We start from the raw sequence: 15,949 nt of genomic DNA, 5'->3' as shown, positions 1-15,949 counted from the left end.
ACTCAACGTGGCCAGTCTGAACAGAAGGGCAGTTGAACTACGGAGCAAGAGAGATAGATATAGGCCACTTCTATGGTGGGTAAAAAACTGCCTTCTTCATGGTAATCTGGGCTCGAAATCCAAGGCTGCCACCTGGGTGCCCTGTGGGCTGGCACAGCTCTAAACAAAATGACATGTGGAATAGACTCAAGTCACTCGCCTTCCCCTGTGGGGCTGCAAAATGAGCAAGAAGTAAAGCATTCCTGTGTTATGCCCCTGAGATTTTGGGGGGCTGTTTGTTAACAGCAATTAGCCTACCTTAATAAATAGAACATGGCAAAGACACGATCACAGAGAATCTACTGTTCAAACTCCAAACCGGCAAGACTTGGTCAAGGAGAAGAAAATCCGGGACCCTCACTGCCATTCGCCAGCCATGGATATCAATCTACAGTGATCTGCAGCCATTTTTTCTCAATGTATCATACTGTCTTCAAGCTTTTTTTTTTTTGAAGATTTTATTTGACAGAGAAAGAGAGCATAAGCAGGGGGAGTGGCAGAGGGAGCAGGAGAAGCAGACTCTCTGCGGAGCATCGGGAGCCCCACCCCGCACCCCGAGATCATAACCTGAGCTGAAGGCAGACACTTAACTGACTGAGCCACCCAGGCACCCCTATTTAATGCTTGTTTTTTAAAATTTCTGGAACTCAAAAATAGAATCGGTTTGCTGTTTACTATGAGATTATGGGTTACTTTTGACAGGCTGTTATAGTTTATCTTTGATTTTTAAACCAACAAAGGAGGTACCAAGCTCAAATCCATTATCAACTTAAATTGATATTTCACTGTATTCTATTTGGCTATTTAGTTGATTCCTGTCTTCATTGTTGATTACATTTTTTAAAGATTTTATTTATTTATTTGAGAGAGAGAGTTAGCGAGAGAGACAAGGGGGAGAGGGAGAAGCTGACTGACCTGAAACGAAGGTGGATGCTTCACCGACTGAGCCACCCAGGGCCCCCCCAAGCATAGTGTTCAAGTACATCTTTTTTGGATACAGAATTAAAACTTGAAACAAAAACAAAACACAGACACTCTGCAACAGTTCTCAAACTTGGCTGCACATTAGAATCACCTAATATGTTTCTAATCTGAACCTATAGGGGTAGAACTTCCTTGTATTTTTAAAAATTGTCCAGAGGATTCTACTCTGAAGCCAGGTTTGGGAACCACTACTCTTGAAAGCAGTTTCCACACAATTCAGATAGGACTGCTCCAGGGGGTAAGAAGTGGTGACTATCATGGGGCCGTGGAAGTGTTACATGAACAAGGCAAAGGATAAAGACAGTAACTCACACATTGTTAAAACCCAGAAACATGCCAGATGTCAAGGTAACACGACTCTGCCGGCCATACACTTTTACGTAACCCTCCCTTTCCTCCCTCCTTTGCCTGCGACTTCAACGTTCCCCATGAAAACAGTTTACTGAAGGTCAAACCAATGTAATCTTCGAAGCAACGGAGAAAGAGCATCTGTGCAAATACCCCTTCCCTCCTTAAACATCTGTGAGCCTACTATGCGTCAGGCTGCACCAAGGGATGTTAAAGCACTGATGTATAAAATGGGGCGGTCAGTCTGTCTGTGATCTAGAGGCACAAAGATCTCAAACAGAGTCACAGGTATCCCAGGCGATAAGAGAACTCACGATTTAGATGGAGGGTAAAGGTTCAGTAAAGACCTTTTTGTGGGGAGGGGATGGGAGGGGCCGACATTTAGACCAAAGCGTGAAAACGTGCACAGGAGTTAACTGGGTGGAAACTGAAGGGAGAGGGGGTAGACTCAGCAGGGGGACGCTGCTCCATGCCTTGGAGGAAGGAAAAGCAGCTTGCGTGGCTGAAGTCCGGGGAAATGCAGGGACGATGCTGGCGCCCCACTGAGAGGCCACTAGTTCTCTAGTTAAGTATGGGACTAGTTCTTTCGTTTATTTATAAGATTTATTATTCACTTGAGAGAGAAACAGAGTGTGCGTGTGAGAGAGCACGCGCATGAGTGGGAGGCGCAGGGGGAGAGGGAGAGGGAATCCCAAGCCGACTCCACGCTGAGCGCAGGGCTCTGTCTCACAAGCCTGAGATCATGACCCTGAGATCATGACTGACTGAACCACCCAGGCGCTCAGGAACTAGTTAAATAGGGGAGTGGGGTGGCGAGGAAGATCATGAATCACACCCCCTGACATTTTCAAGTTACCCATCACTATAATGACAGATGTAACGTATGATATCCATGTTACAGGTGTGTGATATTGTGATTATTTATAATAAGGAATATATACTGCGTCTTCATCTTCCTTTCTGACACAGAGCTCCTAACACCCTCATTATTTCCTATATGAAGATAGCAATAAAGAGATCATTTGTTATGTTAATGAGGTGACTTTTGGAAAGCCCCTGTTGGCAGCTGCTTGCCAGGGGAACCGGCCACAGAATGAGAAGGTTGGGACTTTCAATTCCTTCCCCCCAACACTGACCTTTGGGGAGGGGAAAGGGGCTGGAAATTGAATTCAATACCAAGAGTCGATGATTCATTCAATCATGCCTATGTAATGAAGCCCACATAGAAATCCAAAAGGACAGGGGTGGGAGGTGCCGTTGAGAAAGCTTCCAGGTTGGTGAACACATGGAGGGAAGCCGAGGGCCCTTTCCCTATATCTTGCCCTATACATCTCTCCCAGCTCTTCCTGAGTTATAACCTTTTATAATAAACCAGTAATCTGTAAGTAAACTGGTTTCCCAAGTTCTGTGAGCCATTCTACCAAATTCATCGAAGTGTGTGTGTGGAGGGGGTGGGCCGGAACCTCCAATCTATGGCCCGTCCATCAGAAGCACAAGTAACAACTTGGACTTGTGATTGGCGTCTGAAGGGGGGGTTTGGGGGGGACGTGGAGGGGGCAGTCTTGTAGGATGGAGCCCTTCACCTGTGGGATCTGGTATCATGTCTGGCAGAGAGTGTCAGAGGTGCGTTACCTGCCTGGTAATACGGAGACTATGACGGAGTCCATACGTTAGAGCACAATGATCTATGTAACCATGTACATACGTCCTTGCTAATCCTCATCCCAGAACTATAAAGCCAAAGTTAAGATGACAAACAAAAATAGAACACCCCCCCCAATTCCAAATGAACAGGGCTAATTTTAACCCACTGGTTAATGTCATTTTGCTCAAGCCGCAGAGCTCTTTGTACTGGGACGGCCTCACTCCTTGTGTGCGGAGCCTGGAGCCTGTCCTACCACGGGCAGTGTGCTGACTCATTTAATCCACCGCATTCCTTTCTTCTCGCCGCCCTAACACAGTAACTCATACGGCAATTATGATGTTATTCTACCTTGACTTACAGCAAACACAGCCCTTACATATCCAGTTCTACATTTTTCTCATTAGCCCATGGCAGTTAGAGTCCTAACCCTTGGCGCCAACATGATTGCAAACACAAACATGGGCTGCAGAGAACACATGTTCTTCTAGATGAACCCAAATGAGCTTATACTGTTAAAACAAAACAAAACAAACAAAACTATGAAAATGAAAAGGAGAAAGGAAAATAACCCAAAGCGCTGACAGGGGGCCTCCTCATAAGCCATATTAAAAGTTTTGAGATGTGTTCGTAGGCAGAATCAAAGTCACGAGGCCGTTTTCAAGCAGGAAACTGTCATGATCAAGTTCAAGTTTTTAAAGAATCACTCTGTGTGGAGTACGGAATGGAGTGAATGCATGGAAGGAGGCAAGACAGGAGGTGGGGAGACAGAGGTGAGGGTAGAAGGGTAGTGGGGGGGGGCAGCAGTGACACGAAGTGAGAGGCCTTGGGAAAGATGGGGGCAGGTACAGCTGATGACCCTGGTCAGGACCGGGTCAGGAGGGTGGTAAGCAACAGGGAGGTGAAGGGAAGGGACTCCTGCAAACCCAGGGAGCTTGCTAGCGGGTTGATCTGAGCATCGCAACACAGGTGTGCACGTCTGTCACAACCCATAGAGCTGTCTACATGAGGTCAGTACGCTTTACTGCGTAGACTTCTATCTTCCTGGGGGCCAGGGGGCGGCATATAGAGGAGAAGAACTTCTAGTTCCAAGAAGGACTTCTTGATCTCAGGCTTGTGAGCTGGTAGGATGGAGAGTCCACTTGCTGAGAATGAGAACAGGAAAGGAGGAATACACTTCTGGGAGAAACTGAGCATGAATCTAGGACATGCCACCCTTGAGATGCCCAGGAGACATCTCTGTGATGGTACCTCAGAGCACTTGGACACATGTCTGGAACTCGGAGAAACCAGCCGGGCGGGGTTTGGGAGGGGTGCAGGGGTAGGCATCTTCTGCAGAGGGTTCTGCAGACCTCAGACCAGAGGGTTCTGCAGACCTCAGAGGGAGAGGCTGGGTGGAAGATGAGCAGGTGGAGGACGAGTGAGGAGCGCCCGGAGAACCAGGAAGAGACCCAGAATGATGGTGCACCATGGAGAGAGGAGGGACTACCTTCCATTTCCTAATGACCCTTGTTTTTCCAAGTATCTGTGTTTTGGCAAATGCTTCTGGGCCCTTCTTCCCTCTACACCAGCCATATTCCTACACAGTCTTTGACTCATAATCGCACATCACTTCCTCTATGAAGTATTGTCTGAATTCCTTCCTGAGGATCTACTACCACCTTCTCTGAGCAACCATGGACATATTTCCGTTATAACATTTGGCAGGTTGTACTGAAATTAGTTACATCAGTTTCTTCCCATCAGAGAAGAAGTTCCTAAAGGCAGAGACTGGGTTTTATTATTATTAATTTTTAGTTGCTAAAGTCTAGCACAGTAACCTGCCACATTACGTGAGCAAGAAGCCTGCTTCAAGTCCTATTCAGGTTGCTGCCCTTCTAATCCAGGATGCAAGTTTTGTTCACTGTTCCAATTCGATCATTTATAAATATATTCCTAGAAATAGAAGACTGAACATCTAATTATCCATCAGGTGGATAATCGATCCCTTTTTGGAGAACCAAAACATGCAAGGCAAAGCAAAGGTCCCAAATCCACAGTTGCATATGCTTGGACGGACAGCTGTTGAATGTTGGCCCTCTCCCAGACACTGTCCTGGGCAATGAGCTTCATAGTGAATTAGCCACACGCCTTACCTATCCTACAGATCTTAGAAGGTCACATACACCCAGACACGGTAATAAACTAAACCCCACTTGCCCAATCAATGTATGAGAAGCCCAAGTCAATGTAAAATGGACCAGATCAACCAAGATCAAATGCTGATCTTGCCAGTTAGATGAAAAAGAATTTCAAGTTTTAAACACGTTTTTAAAACCATAATACCATAAGCATTTGCTTAAATGTTGCACCAACAGGTAAAACAAGAGATTGGGGGAGCTGACAACCTTGAAAGTGAGACCAACACAAGAGGCTCGGATTAGAAGCCTAGAGACTTGGCATTGCCACCAAGTAGCTGGACCTCCCTTGAAGGGAGGGAAAAGAATTGATCTCTCAAGTCCTCTCTGATTCCAAACAGGCCTATTTTCTGGTTTTAAAGGTATCTGCATGAGAAAATGTCTTCAAAGTAGTAAAACACATTGTAACCACCAGGGGGCAGATCATGCCCGAGGAAATCTACAGTAACCTACAAGTTTTATTTTTAGACTCAATTTTCTCTAAATTCTCACAGCCCCAATCCCCACTTAAAAAAAAAAAAAAAAAAAAAACTGCCAGAGATATCTATTAAACAAGACACATTTTAATGAGAACTCTATTCTTAAAGACTCCGTTTCCTGAGTTAATTTAGATAAATTCAGTTACTCCGTTCACACGGGCATCACACAATGGGAGCTTTCTATTTGGGATCCACTCTCCCTCCACCTCCCACCTTGTTTTTAAATACCACAGTCTTTGGCATGAAAATGCCAACCCCTTTCCGTTTTATTACACATATACACACACACATGCACAATGACCTCATTTGATTTTCCTCTTTCTTCCTAAACTATTCTGTCTGGCAAGTGATATATGAGTCATCCTCTCATTTTTCCCATTGAAAGTAAGAAACAAGTAATTATCAATGGCAAATATTTAGGTACCTAAGTGTGGAATACAATTTGATCTTCTTAAAATAGATTAAGTTTTCTTTCTTCCTGTTAATCATATTAAATCATATTCTGTATGCTGAAATGGGGATCTTATATTCTAACTTCTGAGCTTTGGTGAAGTTCCCTGCAAGAGCCTACAGTGCTTCCAGACGTAAGGCAAGTTTCTTGATTGGAAATGGGACCCTTGAAAGCCCCCCCCCTTTAAAATATATTAAATAGCTTCATTTTGACGAACTGCAAGTCATAATGACTCATTTACTTAACTACATAAATGGATAGCCTCTCTCTCCAAGTTATTTCCACAGCCCAGGACATTAGCACCATAAAAGTGATTAAGAAAAGAGCGTGTACCTGCCCAGATGCTTGCCTCCCCTTAAGGGGCAGAGAGAGAGGTACAATGAGAAAGGCAAAGTTCTGCCATTCTGTTCATGTAATTCTGATTTGCTGTAAAAGCAAGGACCCATGCACTAGCGTAATGGGCAAAAACTGTCAGTAAGAAGAATATAATCCCTAAAGCAGTTTTCTGTGTGTGGCACCGACAGATACTACTGAGCAGCCACATACATCAAAGGGCTGTTGGAAGGCTGATACCCGAATGAGATGATGCCTGAAAAGTTCCTGGCACAGTGTCCAAAACACACTGACCCTTCACAAACCATTAGCGTCCTCATTTTCGAACAGGTGCCACACAGGACCCTCTATCTCCCAAATGTCCTCAGCTGGCGGGGGCTGCTCCCCTTCCCTGGGGTTTCAGTGAGGGACGTCCTCTGGCAGGTCTGCTCATACCTACACCCCACCTTTCCTCCCCCAGGAGCTGGGGTGGCTTCCCTGACAGGTGAACTGGGGGGAAGGACTGGTCCGCTCCTCACCGGCTGAGAACTGGTTTCCCACAGTGAGCATGGCCACCACTTACCTGCCTGCCTGCATCCGGATCAGGTGCTTTGGTCTAATCTGGGGCTTCGATGTCAGCCAGCCCGACTGGCTTCAAGTCTAAAGCTAACATATGGCTCTCCATCTGCCTTACTTCCACCGAATCAGAAACCCGGAGGGGTTCAAGAGGGTCTCATTTATCATCTCACCTAAATCCAAAATGCCTTGTCCTCTCCTCTTGAAATAATGTCATTATTTTGCCACAAGTTGGGACTAGAAAGTCACCTACAACAGAAGTCCAAATCTTTCCCACCACCCATTTTGGTACACTCCAGACTTTCAGTGACAGGCGGGCCCCCCCGGCCCCACGAGTGCAGGCCTGGGAGCGGGAATGAGGCAGGGCCTGGGGAGTCCACGGAAACTTCACGGAAAGTGAGGCTCAGCACATCTACTCTGGGTCCTAGCCACGGGCACTCTGAACGTCACGAGAACACGATTCTGGGATAAAGAACTAATAAGAAGATCCAACTGGATATCACTAGAATGTAAGTGATGAGGCCAATTCGAATCTGTTAATAAAAGGTTTTTTTTTTTTTTTTTAAGAGAGAGAGCATGAGAGGGGGGTGAAGCAGTTAGGAGGAAAGAATCTCACACAGACTCTGCACTGAGCGTGGAGCCTGACGTGGGGCTCGATCTCACAACCCTGAGATCATGACCTGAGCCAAAATCAAGAGTCAGATACTTAACTGATTGATCCACCCAGGTGCCCCATAAAAGAAATATTTTTAAAGAAATATATTCCATTGCTTTTTTAGACAGCTCCTAGTGATAGGTTTCGATAGTGGGTCTTCTGGTAGTTTATTTTTTTTACATTTGTTTATTTGAGAGACAGAGAGAATGAGAGTGCACACACAAGTTGGGGGAGAAGCAGAGGGAGAGAATCCCAAGCAGACTCCCCGCTGAGCGTGGAGCCTGACACGGGGCTCGATCCCACGACCTGACCTGAAATCAAGAGTCGGATGCTTAATGCTTAACCAACTTGAGTCACCCAGGTGCCCCTTCTGCTAGTTTAATAAAATTCAAAATCATTAAGATGCTTAAATTTGGGAAATTCTATGTAATCTTACTGAATTAGAGAAAAAAGATCTCTTGCTCAAATATACAAGCCTTCTCACTCTAGAATATATATAACATTTTAAATTTGAAAGAACTACACATTTTCTTGGAATAAACCAAAGAGTAATTAAGGCAAATTAAAAAAAAAAAATGGAAGAATTATTCTGAGGCTAAGAGCCAACAAATGTGGTACCTCTTGCTTTTTTCTAAGTGAGTTTGGCTCTTTTGAAAGCTGTACTTACCAAGCCATTCGAAATAGAAAACTCCGTCTGAGAAATTTAGGTACTTAGGAAAAATTTTTCTCATTAACCTCCTAAGCAGGTTTTGGGTCCTGGGGGCTGGCTGGGTTGAACGGCCAGTGGTGGGCTTCTGACACCAGCTTCCCGAGTGGCCCCCTTGCCAGCCCTCCGCCAGCCTCCCGGCTGACCGGTTACCTGATGAGGACACACTGGTCATCGTGGCGTTTCCACAGGCATCGGTAGCACTCGTTGGCGACGGCAAAGACGTGGGGGGGGAGCTCCCCCAGGTGGCACTTGCTGTAGTGCTCCATGGTGGCTCGCTCATACAGCCCGGCGATGGTCTTGTAGGGGTTCACTGAGGCAATGATGGAGCCGATGTAGGTCTGCAAGCAGATGGGGCGGGGAGACAGAAGGACGCTGGGTTATACTCGGCATTGGTGGGCGGGGGGGGGGGGGGGGAACAGGACTGTGCAGGACAAGGGCGCGTCGCCTCTGCTCACGCTGGGACAGAGACAGAAGAGGCTGGATACACTTCATGCTGTTCCACGCTCCAAAGGGGAAGGGCCAGCCACACGTCCCCATAGCCCCACCTGTCTCGGACTTTAACAGAATCCACCTGAGTGTGCTTGAAGAGGACCGACAGGGCTCCCCTCTGCATACGTGTTTCCTATACCTTTTTGGTACAAAATCTTTTCATTCTGTACAAACAAATGGAACCATTTCAAAGAGGACTTGCAGTGACAGGTAAACCACAGAAAGATGGGGAAGCAGCCCAGGCCCAAATCCCTGTTCCCGGTGACCTCCTCATCCCGTCCCAGGTACAGAGGACTGTCCACTCCCCGTCTCCTTCTTCATCAGGTAGCTCTCAGGAATCAACAGGATTAAAGAAAGAACTAGAGCGACACCAAGGGGCTGGGGGAAAGAGGAACGGAGAGTTACTGTTTACCGGGTACAGAGCTTCTGTTCGGGATAGGAAGAAGATTCTAGAGACAGACTGTGGTTATAGTTACACAACACTGCAAATGTACTTAATGTACTGGACAGTACACTTAAAAATAGTCAAAATGGTAAATTTTATGTCATGTATCTTTAACCTTAACTTTTAAAACAGTAACAAGACCATTTTGAAAACACTAGGTGCCACATAAATGGTCTGGAACCGAGATGCCTGACCATCTTACCCTTCCGGAACAAAATCCAGGCCAGAAATTAAGCAAACTCTTCAGAGCAGCAAAGACTACAACTATTAACGTGTAAGGCCTGCTGCCTCATCCACATGGACCAAATTTGTTCACTTGAACTTCTGCAGGAAACGCTAACGGAGTTTGGTTACCAGGTTTCCAGGCTCAGACTTGATGGAAGTAGCAGAGCGGAGCGGTGGAGGCAGGCTGCGTAACCACCACCACCTTTGATGGCGCACATGCACTGTCCAGGTGCTTCATGGGAGTTATGGGTTGCACTCAGCCCTCCAAAATTCCTACATTGAAGCCTTAACCCCCAACACCTAGAAATGGGACCATATTTGGAGCTAGGGCCTGTAAGGAGATGATTACATTAAAATGAGGCTGTTCGGGTGAGCCCCAATTCAATCTAACTGCCGTCCTTTTAGAAGGAAATGTAGACACTCAAAGAAACACCAGAGATGTGTGTGCCTTGACAAAGACCGTCTGAGGACACAGTAAGATGGAGGCCATTTGCAAGCCAAGGATGGAGCCCACAGGAGAAGCCAACCCTGCCAACACCTTGACCTTGGACCTCTAGCCTTCAGAACTGTGAGAAAATCACTGTTTAAGCCACCCAGTCAGTGATATTTTGTTATGACCTCCCGAGCTGACCCACACAGGGGCCCTGACCCCTTCACACTCACAATAACCTAAGGAGCTTCCCAATATTACTAGCCCGACTTTTCAGAGGAGGAAACAGGCATGATGATGATGTCCTGTTCACCCACATAGCCAGGAAGTGGTAGTGGTGAGATTTGAACCTGAGCAACCCAAAGGCAGAGGCTTCTCTTCTTACATTCCTTGGCAAGGCACAACGATGCAGCATAGGGAAAGGAAAAGCAAGCAACGCTAGGCAGAAAGTCCAAACATCCTGAGAACATCTGTACCACATGGTGGCAATTTGTACTCATTTATATTCATGGTGACTGCCAGGAACATCCAGCAAAGTATCACATGCTCCATGGAACGGTCTTCAAATGTAAGGAGGTTTACAATATATTTTAGAAATATTTGAACCAAAAAGGTTAAAAATGTAAGAGTTATTACCATATGACCAACGGTTCCTCTCCTAGATATATAACCAAAAGAATTAAAAACAAGTACAGCATTATTCACACTAGCCTAAAGGTCAAACAACCCAAATGTCAATTCCCCGATGGGCGGGTAAACAAGATGTGGTATGCCCATACAATGGACTATTATTCAGCCCCACGAAGCAATAAAGTACTGATGCGAGCTACTGTGGGGATGAACCTTGAGAACATTACACCAAGGTAAGGAAGCCAGACGCCAAAGTTCACGTATCCAGAAAAGGTAAATCCATACAGACAGATTGGTGGTAGTTACTATGGGCAGGGGGAGGAGGCAGGAATAGGGGGTGACTGCTTAGTGGATCTAGGGTTTCCATTTGGGGTGATGAAAATACTTTGGAACTAGACAAGAGTGCTGATTGTACAACATTGTGAATGTACTAAAACACACTGAATTGCATAGATTAACATGGCTAATTTTCTGTTATGGTAAGTTCACCTCCATTTAAAAAAGAAAAAGATATAGTGCATTAATGGGTAAATGGTTAGGTTTCTGGAAACCTCAACTCTCCAGAAAGTCCATTTACCCCGGCCAGGGCACTGTGGGAAAGATCTGACCGTAAAGAAAGATGGAAACTGCTTTTTCCTCTGGGGAAGGAAAGTGTCCTTTTTCTAAAGGACAACAGAAAACCACCTACTTCCCTGGAAGATGCATACATCCTCCATCAATGCTTTGACCACAGGCTCTGGTGCCTTCCCTCTCATCAACTGTTTGCAGGGGTGAAGCAGGCAGTGCTTGAGCTCTGGGTATCTAGACCCCTACACTACTTTGTCTAAAATATCAGACCCATTTCTACCTTTTGGTAGCTATATGATTATTTTTTAAAGGATTTTTTTTTTAAGTTTATTTTTCAGTATTTTCTACACCCAACATGGGGCTCAAATTTAAGACCCTGAAATCAAGAATTGCGTGCTCTTCTGAGCCAGCCAGCTGCCCTGATTATTATTTTTATTATGGAAATATCAAAACTGTTCATTTTTGTATTGCAATATGTTCTGACTTTTTTCCTACTTTGGCAGAAATCAAGACACTTAATGCCTTCCCTCTTAAAACAGCAAGGCAGGCACAATGCAATCCTCTTTCTCAGTTACAAATAAAATGTAAAAGCCACACAGTATCAGGCTAAGAATTAAATTTCCTTAATATTAGGATATTAACCAATTATTAACACACTTTTTTAAAAAAGTGATATGCCCTGGGGCACCTAGCTGGCTCAGTCGTAGAGCATGCATCTCTTGATCTCAGAGCTGTGAGTTCAAGCCCCACACTGGGCACGCAGCTTGCTTAAAAACAAAACAAAAACAGGGCGCCTGGGTGGCTCAGTCGTTAAGCGTCTGCCTTCGGCTCAGGTCATGATCCCAGGGTCCTGGGATCGAGTCCCACATCGGGCTCCCCGCTCCGCGGGAAGCCTGCTTCTCCCTCTCCCACTCCCCCTGCTTGTGTTCCTGCTCTCGCTGTCTCTCTCTGTCAAATAAAATCTTTAAAAACAAAACAAAAACAAAAAATTTTAAAAATGATACACCCCCAGCCCATGTGTTGAAAATTTTGCACATCTTGTCATAACATGTTTGTATGGTTGTTCTAATATTTGGGGAGATGAGCCTTTCTTCTAAAAAGTACTGATCTACTCATAAAGAGTATCATAACCTTTCCACAAAAGCTTTACTTGGAAAGTGATTATTTTGGTCAAAATCTCATAGGCATGCTACCCCTTCCTGACTGGGCAACCCCTCTGGTCCTCCAAGTACTTTATTTTCTTTGCTATATTCCTACTGAGTGAAGAATGGATTTTAAAACTTTATATTTCCAGGGTGTATAAAAAAATATTGCACAATGGCTAAAAGGTGTTAGCAACCCAGGTATCCATCAAAGGAAGAATGGATAAGTAAAACGTAGTACACGCATACGGTGCACTATTATTCAGCGTTAAAAAGGAAGGGAATTCTAACACACACAACATGGATGAACCTTGAGGACATTATGCTAAGTGAAATAAACCAGTCCCAAAGGACAAATACTGTATGATTCCACTGAAATCATGTACCTAGAGTAGTCAAATTCACAGAAAGAGAAAGTGGAATGGTGGTTGCCATGGGCTGGCATGAGTGGGGATGGGGGAGCTATTTTTCTTTCTCTTTTTAAAAGATTTATTTTTTTTAGAGAGTACATGCACATGAGAGAGTGCACACGCGAGTACAGGGAGGGGCAGAGGGAGAGAATCTTCAAGCAGACTCCCGGCTGAACACAGAGCCTGACATGGGGCTCGATCCCATGACCCATGAGATCATGACCTGAACCAAAACCAAGAGGCAGACACTCAACTGAATAAGCCACCCATCTGGGCACAGAGTTCCAGTTCTAGAAGATTTAAGAGTTCTAAACGATTCATAACAATGTGAACGTACATAACACTACTGATGAACTATACACTTTAAAATGGTCAGGATGACAAAGTTTGTGCGTATTTGGTAGTAACTAAACATTTTAAAAATTAAAAAGATTGAGAATTTTGGTACTGATAGAATACATTAATCTCTTCTTTATAATACCAAGGAGAGATCTGAAAACAAGCACAGAATTAAGGGCAAATAACAAGAAGCATCACGCTCCATTTTTGGACATGTACCTTCAAATTTTAACCCAAATTGACAAAAATATTCCAGTGACAAATTACAGACCGTTTAGTAAGGGAGAAGACAAAAGGCATTTAGATTTTCAGGGACAAAATAATCTCATTACAGCTCAAATATTAATAAATACATAGGTTGTGGCTGACAGTAAATTCAACAAATGGACTCGCAACACACAGGGACAGCAAACAATCAGGCTTAATTTGAACTAAACTCAATAATCTGAAATCTTAAAAAAGAGTAAAGAATATGTAAAATGTGTGTCTGGTATACACAGAGAATCCAGTATTTTAATTTTTTAAAGCTATTTTATTATTTTTTAAGATTTATTTAGAGAGGGAGAGAACATGAGCAGGAGGGGCAGAGGGAGAAAGAATCCCAAGCGGACTCGATGCTGAGTGCAGAGCCCACCACCGGGCTCAATATCACGACCCTGAGATCAGGACCTTAGCCAAAACCAAGGGTCAGACACTTAACCAGCTGCACTACCCAGGCGTCCCTATTTTTATTTTTTAAGAGTACAGGAAACCTTGTCTCATTTAGAGTTGAAATGCTTCTCTCTAACTAGAATTTAAGTAAAAGCTTAATAATAAATTAAAAAAAAATGTCTAATGTAAGACCTCCATTAAGTACCAGAGGTTAATTAGGCTCTTAAAACATGAATGCACAAGCTCTACTACTTCACCTTCTCACTAATGGCCTAAGTCATTTCTTAAAAGGCTTGTCACCAGATTTTAAATGACAAGCCTACATGTTTCCAAAACAACTTTCTCTGACATTTCATAATTGTGGGGCACAGAGGACAATCCTACCCATGTAGACACATCTTCACAGTCCTCACTTGCTCCAACATAACCCTGAGATCTGGGCAGGCCAGAGGCCACGGTTCAGCCTCCTCTGACAGATGAGGGAATGGTTAAGTGCTGCCCCTACAGTCACAGAGCCGGTGAGTGAAATCAAGGACAGGAACCTGGGTTCCTGGAGTGGAGCCACACCGTGGCTCTGTGGCAGCCCCCTCCACCGCTCACCCATGTACGGAACAGGAACCCTCCCAGACTCTGGCCAGCTCATCACCAGTGGCCAATGTCTCTGTGTCTTATACATTCCACTTTCAATGAACTCTAGACTCTATCTCCTTCCCCTCCATCTCCCACCTCAACCTCACTCAAATTTTCAAAAAAGCCCCCTTTCCTCACTGATTTCCCAGCGTGGACTTGCTTGTTCAATCCAAGCGCCATTTTTGACCCATGAGCCTCTGAAGATGACAACTCTCCTGCTTAGAGCCCTCCAACAAATCCCACCATCTTCAGGGTCACTCAACTGGGATATCTGAGAAGAGAGTCTGAGCGGCTCCCAAAAGGTGAGAGAACAGCCTGAGTCCTAATGAATTATTCTCATAACAGTTACAGAAGCTGGCGGGGTGGGGGGGGGGGGGGTCCAGTCACTTACTGAGTTTTCATCATTCGTGCCCATGTTCGTGCCAAGTGGCACTTTTGAACCTCCATAAAACAGAAGTGTAAAACAACATGGCAACAACAACAGCAGTCGTTCCTAATAGTTTACTCAAAGGAGGACAAATTAGGCAAAATCTTAGCGGTCTATCAGCAAAAATAATTATGGCCAAGGACATCTTATCTTTCCCCCACTACCTTAAACATACCACTCCGCCTGGGTTATTGTATCACTAAAACAAAGGCTGCATGGATAAGAGAGTCAATGAATTAGTCAAGTTCAAATGTAATATAAGTAAAAATGGCGACTGGCAAGCGAAGGGGGTCAAAGAAGAGCCTCGCTGTAAATTAAGTACGAAGGGAAGCAAAGATCACTTGGTAAGAAATCCCAAGAGCTGTGACACACATTTATCCCCCCATAAAAAGGTATTTCTACTGCTCCTGAAACCTCCATGACGACGCCATGTTTCAGACTCTGGACACGTGAAATTCTCAAACATGAGGCAGGACCTGGTACTGGCCTCCTCATATGGGATTCCAAATTCCACCAGAATAAAGAGCTTGGTCATTTGCATGGCTTTTCAGAAATAGAAAGGACATTCTATTTTGAAGCACATAACAAATTTTTCTAGTCAGAAAAGTTCCACATAACTCACCAAAAACTACATTTCCTTGCCCACTTTAATAATCTAAAACAGCCGTAGCACATGTTGCTTAAAAATGTTAGAAGAAACTCTGCATTTCTTCAATCCAAAGTCTACCAATTCAAGATTTTCAAAAGGCATCGGGGTGTAATGCCTAGTATCTCATGCCCCCACCAAAAGGAAGAGGTATAACTCAGAAAACTAAAAGTGACCCAGTGGCCTCAGGCGCGCTCTGCTTTGAGGTACAGAGGGATCCATGCCACTGTTAGGAAGGCACTGTTCAGCCACGGGAACTAATGGTCTACACAACAGGTTCTGGTCATCAGAACCCAAGAAGTCCGAAGCCCAGAACTACCTTCCCTGGAAAACTGCTTAACCCCTCTGGGCCTAAGATTCTGATCAGTCATAAACACATATCCTCTCGGACCCCACATGATGGTTACATGAGAATACTATGTAAATCAGGGGTATTTATCCTTTTTGTTAAGGAAAATAAAAACCACAACTGCTTTTCATCATGTGATCATGACTGTAGCTGGATGTGGAACAGGGACATCTGAAACGCACCAGGGAAATCTGCTA

At 44.7% G+C, this 15,949-nt stretch overlaps 1 protein-coding gene across 2 annotated transcripts in view; it reads right to left on the bottom strand.

Moving 5' to 3' along the window:
* Positions 1-15,949, bottom strand: part of MYO10 (myosin X) — a 207,941-nt gene that overhangs the window by 95,543 nt on the left and 96,449 nt on the right. For both annotated transcript variants that reach the window (XM_027604910.2, XM_027604909.2), the window contains one exon: positions 8,523-8,710. In XM_027604910.2, coding sequence (XP_027460711.1) covers positions 8,523-8,710 — 188 coding nt within the window. The remainder of the gene's footprint in view (positions 1-8,522; positions 8,711-15,949) is intronic.

Source organism: Zalophus californianus, chromosome 5, assembly GCF_009762305.2.
Source record: "Zalophus californianus isolate mZalCal1 chromosome 5, mZalCal1.pri.v2, whole genome shotgun sequence".
NCBI classification, from domain to species: Eukaryota; Metazoa; Chordata; class Mammalia; order Carnivora; family Otariidae; genus Zalophus; species Zalophus californianus.
The sequence above is the reverse complement of the archived record's forward strand: the minus strand, read 5'-3'. Positions and strand labels throughout refer to the sequence as shown.